At 60.2% G+C, this 8,580-nt stretch overlaps 1 protein-coding gene across 1 annotated transcript in view; it reads right to left on the reverse strand.

Moving 5' to 3' along the window:
* Positions 1-930: 930 nt before the first annotated feature.
* The window catches only part of TMEM132E (transmembrane protein 132E), a 14,252-nt gene continuing 6,602 nt past the window's right edge, over positions 931-8,580 (reverse strand). Inside the window, 6 exon segments of the mRNA XM_009885210.1 lie at positions 931-1,959; positions 2,497-2,688; positions 2,771-3,050; positions 3,642-3,847; positions 7,592-7,735; positions 7,975-8,167. Coding sequence (XP_009883512.1) covers positions 931-1,959; positions 2,497-2,688; positions 2,771-3,050; positions 3,642-3,847; positions 7,592-7,735; positions 7,975-8,167 — 2,044 coding nt within the window.

An 8,580-nucleotide genomic window follows, 5' to 3' on the forward strand; every position in this document is an offset into this window, starting at 1 on the left:
AGGTGGTGGGAAGCCCCCTCACCACCTCCCAAGTCCCAGAGCCACGTCCCGACACCGGTGGGGGGCAGAGACCAGAGGTTGGTCCTGGAGGTCCCAGCAGGGCTGGTGGGTGGGAACAGGGGGAGAGGGGCAAGGGTGGGCAAGCTCACAAGCAGCAAACTTGCCGGCCACCCCCAACCTGCCCCTGCCGGGGGGTCACAGCCCTTCCCAGGCAGCGGGAGGGGGCAGAAGCAGCTGCCAACGATCCCCAAGGGATGCGGCAAACATTACCGTTACCATCCCGCAGGGCCCACGTCAAAGGGAGAGGGGGTCAGCCCGGCACTTGGCCGGGGGGGGACGCAGCAGGCGATGGGGAGAGCAGTTCCCCGGACCCGTGGCCGTGGGTTTCCAGCCCCCTCGGCAGCCACCCCCCCCTCCTGCCTCACCCAGCATCACCCCCAGCCTGGGGCACAACCCACCCACCACACCCCCACTCACCACCTCCTTGGGGGGAGTGCGGGGGGTGGGCAGGACATCTCCCTTCTTCCACCCCCTGACAGCAGGACCTGCAGCATCGTCCTGCCCCGTTCGCCGTCGAACACGCACACCGAGGTTTTGACCCCATCCATCTCCTGCCCGCCCCCCCTGCTCACCTCCCTCCCTGCCCCCCTGCCGCGGGCCGGCGCGTTGCGGGGGGCCACACGTGTGCTGACACTTGCCCTGGGAAAACCGGACCGCAAAGGGCGAGAAAAGAAAAAGGCGCCCCGGGGGTACCTTCCAAGGGGGTGAGGAGGATGTGAGATGTGCAGAAGAGGGAACGCGCAAGAGAGCCAAATCTGGGTCTCCATCCCCGGGGAAAGCAGCCGGTGTGGTGTGGCATGGCGTGGTGTGGCTTGGCATGGCACGGTGTGGCAGGTCCCTCCCTCCCGCCCCATCCCCTCTGCCCCTGCGTTAAGCGATCTCTTTGATTCTGCGGATGTAGTTGTGAAGTTCTTCGGGGTCTTGCAGTCCCATGTCCTGGCAGACCCACTCCAAGTCCTCCTCATCAGCGATGGGGATGGAGTTGTACGCCAGCTCGTCGGAGGGCAGCGTGGCAAAGGTGGTGAACTTCACCCGCTTCCGTTTGGAGGTGGGTGAGTTGAGCGGGTCCTCGCTCTGGTCCCGCGTGGAACCCCCCGAGGAACCGTCCCCGCGACCGTGGACCTGGCTCTGCACGCTGGTCTGCGAGCTCCCGCTGCTGTGGTGGTCCCCGTGGCAGCAGGTCTGGACATTTTCCAGGGGGTTCCCGGGGCTCTCAGGCTGGGGGGAGAGGTCACTGTGAGCCCGCAAGGGCTGCCCGTTGCCCAAGAAGACCCAGTGGTGGGAATGGTCCATGTTGGTCTGGCCTTCAGGTGGGATGCGTTTGTGCCGATATTTCAGCACAAAGACAATGCAGTTGATGAGGAAGACCAAGATGGCCAGACAGAAGACACCCAGGAGGGCGTACATGCCTATCTCCAGGTCCGTCAGACCCCTGGTCACCTGGACAAAGCCAGTGGGGATAGTGGGGAAGTCCTCAGTGGGGTGAGACGCGCTGGACATCCTACTGTCCTCGCTCGGCTCCGCTTTCCTCTCCACCTCTGCCCGCAGGGTGGTGCTCGCCCCCGTCTCGGCCAGCCCCGGCTTGCTAGACACATGGTCATAGTCATAGGTTGGGTCCTCCTCGGACCCAAAGTGGACCCTCACGCTGGCCAAGGCTGTGAAGAGCACACTCTTGCGCTTGGTCTTCTGGCAGCTCTCACAGATGACCAGCTCAGCCCGCAGCAGCTCCCCTGCGCCCTCACTCTCTGCCACCACCAAGGGGAACGCCCGGTCCTGGGTCACCGAGACCACCTTCTCGTCCAGGCTGCTCACCACCAGGTTGTAGTCCTTGGGGTCGTAGAGGGAGAGGGGGGCCGTGGTGCCATCGCTGTAGGAAATCCACAGGCTCAGGAGCGCTTCCTGTGGGACCAACACAGGCACCGGTTGCCCAGCACAATGCCAGTCCCACCTGCACCCATCTGTCCATCCCTCCATCCATCCCTCCTCCTTTCCCTCCTTCTCTCCATCCAATTCACCCTTTATCCCTCCATCATCCATCTCACTCCTTCCAACCATCACCTAGTTTTTCCCTTTTGCCTATTCCTCCCTCAATTTTCCCCATTGCTTGCCCAGGCTCATCCCAGCCCCAGAGGTGCCAGATGTGGCTACCAGAGCTGGACAGGGAACTGTGTAGGATTTCATCCAGACCCCTTTGTCCCCATGCTTGTGTCCTGACCCCAGGCTGGGCAAGGTTGGTTCGTAGGTTTGTATGAAGGTTTCTGGGGTACTTTGGGGGCCACCAGGATGTTTGAAGGACAGCAGGTGCTGTGGGGGCCTGGGATAACTGTGGGTCAGATTTGCAGGATTTGCAAGGGAGTGGGTGGCAGATGGAGCCCTCATCCCCACCCCAAGATCCCCACCGGGCCCTCCAAGCCCCAGTACACCTCCTGGCCTCACCTGCTTGATGAAGCTGAGGGTCTGCTGCACGGATGTCCGGGCAATGATGGTATGGCTATTGCCGGGGCTGGGGTGGAGGGACAGCGAGAGGCTGGAGACCACCTGGGCCTTCAGGTCCGTGATGCTGACCTTCTCTTCTGCCACCGTCACCAGCGTCTCGCCCAGCACCGCCTCCATGAGCGGGGACACGACCTGCAGGGGACGAGGGTGCCCGTCACCGCCTGCCACCCCTAGCCAAACCAGCCAAGGGGGGCAAAGGCAGCCAGGGGGGTACCTTGAAGAGCGTGGTGCCCGGCTCCCTCCCTGCCAGCGTGAAGCTGTCCACCATGTGGGCCACCCGCGGGTCGTCCACGCGCATGAAGTCGCTGACCAGGTCGGTGACCTCCACCAGCCAGTCGGGTCCCAGCATGGTGACCACCTGCCCCGTGCCCTCCGCCGCTGTGGTGTGGAACTGGGTGAAGACCTGCAGCGTGGCATGCTGGTACTGCAGGGCACAGCCCCGGCTCTGCTTCCGCTCCTCTTCATCCTCCTCGTGCTCGCTGTCCCGCACCGACCTGCAGGATGGGGCAGTGGGTAGGCAGTGCTGCCAAGCTCCCCCCTGCTACAGCTCTGCAGCCCCTCCAGGAAAGAAGAGGGGTGGCTGGGCAGGGAGAAACGCAGGTTTCTCCCCAAGCATGGGAGAAACCTGATGGCTCCTGGTCAAAAAGATGCCTGTTGCCCATGAGGGCTTTAGCAGCACACGGTGAGACGGTCAGCTGGTGTCTCTGCCCCCTAACCAGCTGAGAGGACAAGGTATGTCAGATTGGGATGGACATCTAGACCTCAAAGCAGGGCTAACTTTGGAGCTTGGCTGCTCCTGGCCTCATCCAGGGGAGTTTTGACCAATGCCAAGGACGGGTGTTCCCCACCAGTTCCAGCGTTTGACCAACCTCATACTGAAATTTTCCTCCTTCCATACAAACCTGCAACCTGTGTCCGTGATCTCTCACTTTGTCCCTGGGGACCCCTGAGATGACTCTGGCTCCACCAACTTTAAAACCCCCTCTTTAAGTAACTGAACAAGGCATTTAGACCACTAGGACCACCTTCATCATGCCTTCTCCAGGCTGGACAGACCCCAAGCACGGTGGCTCTGCAGCACCCACCTCCTGTCCGGCAGGATGGGCACTCTCCAGCCCTTCACTTGGCTCAGCCGGGCGTCCGAGAGCTCGATGTGCAGCGGCAGTTTGGGCACCCACACCGTCATCTCCAGTGGGGCAGAGAGGTGCTCGTAGGTGAAGGTGACCCGGGCGTTCATGGAGCCCCTCGACTCCTTCCCGCTGACGAAGACATAGTCACAGCTGCTGGAAACCTGAGGGAGAAGGGAGGACGGGGAGGTTGCAATGCTCCTGCAGACACACCAGATGTCCTGGCAGGAGGCTGCCTGGAGGATGGGAAGTACTGGAGGAGCAGAATATCACCCGGTTAAAGGCAGCCCAGGAGCGAGGATGCTCTCTCCTCCCCGAGGTCCCTGCTCAGAGGTGTGGACCCACACACACCATGGCCATAACATGTACTTCCCCCCGATCCAGCTCCTCCAGCAGCCCTTGCAGGCACCTTCATTTGGTGCTTCAGCTTCTTTGGCCCCCGCACCAAATTGTACCCATTACTGCGCTTGAGCTAAAGGCATTAGGTCCATTCTGGACATTTGCCCCAAAATCTCCTCCACGCATGCCCAGAGGGCACTGGCAGTGAGCACGGACCAGCCGTGTGCCCGTGTGCAGGTCCCCATGGGTGCCTCTTCCCCATCCCTTCTGCTAACCCCAGGAAGACCTTCCCAGAGTCCATCTGAATCCTCACGTTCATCTTCTTTCTCTTTTAATTCCCATTTATGCAGATGCCATTAGTTAAATTTGCTATAAAACAAATACATCCTGCGGGGGCCACTTATTACCGACCGATCCGAGCCAATTAAGGAGCTAAGAGGATGCCAGCGCAGCATCGCCTGGGTTTCAGCTTAGGCTGGCAGAGTCAGCAGCACCTCCTCTTCCCCAGCAAGGGTGGGAGGAGACAACCAGGCTGGGGAGGCTCCAAGCTCTCATCTGCGGTGGTCCCCTCCAGCCCAACCCTGACCCTCTTTTCCCACCCCCCCTACACCATCAAGAATTGCATCGGAGTTGTTTGCTGCTGGGGAAAAATAAAACCCATTTGCTCAGGCAGCAGCACAGGCGCTCTTTCGGATGCGCCAAACACCTCAACAGCACAGAAGGGCTTATTTCCCAACAAGCTGCTCTCCCACATGGATTCTCTGATGGCTGATAAAGAGTTGAGTCCATGCTGCACGGTCGCTGACAGCAGAGGTGATAGCATCACTGCCTCTCTCCCCATCTTATCTTTGGGCACTTGTGGTCATTCAGCTGCAGGAACTTTGTATTTCTGAGCCCACGAGCAGGGTCTGACTCCTACAAGAGCTCCATGTTTCAGCTGCGGGAGCCCACCACGAGGTGCCCGTGGTCCCCGGGGCCAGTGGAGGCGGCACTGCGTGAGACCTGGGCTCCTCAGGAAGTCCCCGCTCCCCGGGCACAGGAGGGAAGAGCAAAGCAGGAGGGTTTGTTCCTTGGCGGGGCGGCGTCTGAATAAAGATGAGGTCCTGGGCAAATCCTCCAGCAACAAAGTGCTCTGGATATTGTGCCATTTATCACAATAAATATGATGGGCTGCTGCTTGCATTACCTTAGCTAATAAATCCCCCCGGCATCTTCTTCTGGGGACCACTTGCTTAGCAATTTGAGGGGGGGTTGAAACTATGACAACAAAAAATCCCAGCACATCAGGCCTGTCCCGATGATGGAGTGACTGCAGATTAGCTTTTAAATGAAGTGCGCGCTTGTTCAGAGAAACTTCCCGGATTCGCAGCGAGGCGTCGGGAAGCGAGAGGCTGAGGTCTGCCCGGGCTCTCAGCCAAGGCACCGCCGGCTCCACTTCTGCAGCCAGGAGCTTCCCCCTGGGCACAACCTCAGTCCTCACAGCGTGGGATCAAGGGGACACACCTTCTCCAAGGCCCTCGGGAGTGGGAAGGAACACCACGGCTGGTGGGACCCCATGTTGGCCGGCCAGGGGACCCGGCAGTGGTTGTGGGTCCACCAACATCTCCGAGGCTCAGCCGCACCGAGCTGACTTGCTCCTGGTGGGTCCTCAAGCGGATTCGGATGGTGGGCTCCTGAGAAAGGTTCACATAGCAGGTCAGGCTGAGCATCTCCCATCGAGCGTGGCCGGTGGCAGAGGTGGCCCTTCAACTCCCCGCATGTCCCTCAACACATTTGCAGCCCCTGAGGCCACAACACAGGCAGGAAAGGGGGGTGGCTTCTCTGCTGCCTTGAGCGATGAGGTCCTCCTCTCTGGGCTGAGCCCGGGCAGTCACCCTCTGCCACCACAGAAGGGGACGAGGGTGACAACTCCCACCTGTGCTCTCTCACCACCCTTCATGGGGTGGCCCTGGCACCCTCACAGCCGTGTCCACCAGGTCCAGGACGTTTCCCCTCCACGTTACACAAGAGAGTAACCACCACCGAGCCCCAGGCAGCGTGGGGAGAAGCAGCTCCCCAGCCCTCCTTCACGTTAAATTATTTACAGTAACAGATAGCGCATCCCACTATGTAAGCTTTGATTTATGTAACAGGTTTATAGCCCTGACACCGTAATCATACTCCCCAATCTCAGCAGGTAACTGAGAGCTCCCTCAGAAACGAAGCTCCGGCACTAACACAAAATAACTCAGCAAGAAATTGCACAGGGCTCCGAGCGGCGAGCGGGATGCGAGCGGGAGGCGAGCTGAGGCCGGAGGGCTGCTCCATGCATTATTCATCCCGGCTTGTGTGCATGTGTCTGCTCCCTTCCCCCCCCCCCAGGTCTGGGGACAGCGTGTAAATAGATTTATGAGTAGAAAGGCAGCACATTAAACAGTTTAAGTGTCTTGGAGTCCATCCTGAAGTGTATTATTGCTCTAGTGTTTTATCACGCTGCGGAGGACCGGTCTCCATAAATTAGACCCGGTGCTGTAAATCGCACAGATCAGAGTTTTAGTCAAGAACTTGGGTAAACAGTTTGTGACACTGACTGTCACCCACCGGCGGACCCACCAGGGAGAGCAAGTCCCAGCAGGGCTGGGGCTCTGCCCGTCACCCTGGCTCGGCTGCGGGTGGCTGCTGGTAAAGAGTGACGAGCTTCTGTCCCCCAGCCTGGGGACACGGGAGAGCCCAGACCACCCCCAGCACGGCTCCCTGCCTCTGCCTGCCGCGGCGGGGACCTGGAGAGGGTGAGCTGGGCGGTTGGGTGCAGGGAGAGGGGTGGGAGGTGTTGGGGTGAATGATGTTTAGGGGTGGGCGGATGGAAATGGTGATAGAATAATCCGGACAGGAGGATAGAGGGATACATACAGTGATAAAAAAACGTGTATGGATGAACGGGTCTGGTGATGGAAAAATCCCGGCTGGATTTGAGGGTCGACTGCCGCCTGGGCGGCTGGGGCGGATGCACGGGCAATCACTGCTGCTGCAACAGCGAGCCTCATGCATTCGCCTTATCAGCATCTCTCCCGTGCAGCCCATCCTCTGCTCCCCTTTTCCCTCCGTCATCCCCAACTGCCTGGCTCGTCCCCCCACACCTCGCTGGGGCCAGCCCCCAGTCCGAGCGCAGCCCAGCGTCCCATCCGAACGGGAAATAAATGTCACCAGGAGGCACGAGCGAAGCCACTGATGGAAACGTGCGGCTTACACTGCGAGGTGACAATATTTCACCTTATCAGCACTAAGTGCCGTGATAACCCGTAGTTATTGCTGCTGCCTGGTGCCAGCCTGTGCAGCGCCGGAACATCCCACAGCCTCTCCGGGGACAGTGACAAAGTGTCTTGTCCTTCTCCCGACAAATCGGGAGAAGGACACGTGGACTGAAGCCACTGAGGGGATGATGCATGGCATGCGGTGGGCTCGTGCGGCACATCAGCTCAGCCACCAGCCCCAGTTCATCCAGCTCCAGCCCACGCCACTACTGGGGAAAGCATCCCTGGGGGAAGCTCAGCCCCTCACTGGGGCCACGAGAGCCCCCTCCACGCACCCACCTTGATGATGTCTTCGTTGTTGGACTTGCACTCGACCATAGCCGAGACATCCACGATGACGCCGCTCAGCTCAATGGCGATGACCTTCACAGGAATGGCTACCGTCCGCCCCGTCAGGATGGCCGTGTTGATGATTTCCGTGTCCTGGGGACGGGGCGCAAAGGGGATCATCATGTTTAGAGGGCAGCCAGTCCCTGATCCCAGCTGGCCCTTCTCCTGCTCCAGCCCTGGGGCAGAGAAGGACCCATGCGTGAGTGTGTGGGTGGGATGTATGGATGTATAGGTGCTATGGGGCAGATGGGCTTGTGGGAGATCCCTCAGGGGGACCCAATCCATCCTCAACATCAAAGCAGATAAGCAAAACAGGGCAGGAATCTGCTCACCATGGCCAGGGGCACGATGGCCCGGATGTCCCTCTGGATGACCGTCAGCTCCGTCACCACCTTCTCCAGGTCGGGCGGGGGGTTGCGGCCCCGGTAGTCAATGTGCCACATGATGCGGCGCGTCACCGACTGGCTGGTGAAGTTCTCCATCTCGAAATCCAGTTGCATGATCTCAGAGGAGGAGTCCCCATCCCTGGCAGGGGGACAGGAGGGGGACACGGTGAGCTGGGTGCCCTGGGTGCCGCAGACACCCCGGGATCAGCATCAGACAGTCCCCTCTAGAGATGCAGACCATCCCCAGCAGGTCCCTTCTTGGCGCCCCCACGCCTGCCAGGGGGACCGTGCTGTGGGTGCCACCACGATGCTTGTTCCCAAACACAGCAGTCCTGATCTCCCCCTCCGCCGGGGGCTGTTTTGATGGGAACCTGCAGTACCCCATGGGAATCTTCCCAGTGGGAGAGACAAATGTATTTCACTGCCTCTCCCCAGAGGGAGAAAAACCTCGGTGGCTCGAGCGGGCGCTCTCCCGAGGCTGTGGGTGATATATTATCACAGGGTGAGTGTGTGGCCACGGCCCCAGGGGCTGGTGGGTGGCTGCAGGCGCTG

Source organism: Charadrius vociferus, unplaced genomic scaffold (genome assembly GCF_000708025.1).
Source record: "Charadrius vociferus isolate BGI_N301 unplaced genomic scaffold, ASM70802v2 scaffold54, whole genome shotgun sequence".
NCBI lineage: Eukaryota > Metazoa > Chordata > Aves > Charadriiformes > Charadriidae > Charadrius > Charadrius vociferus.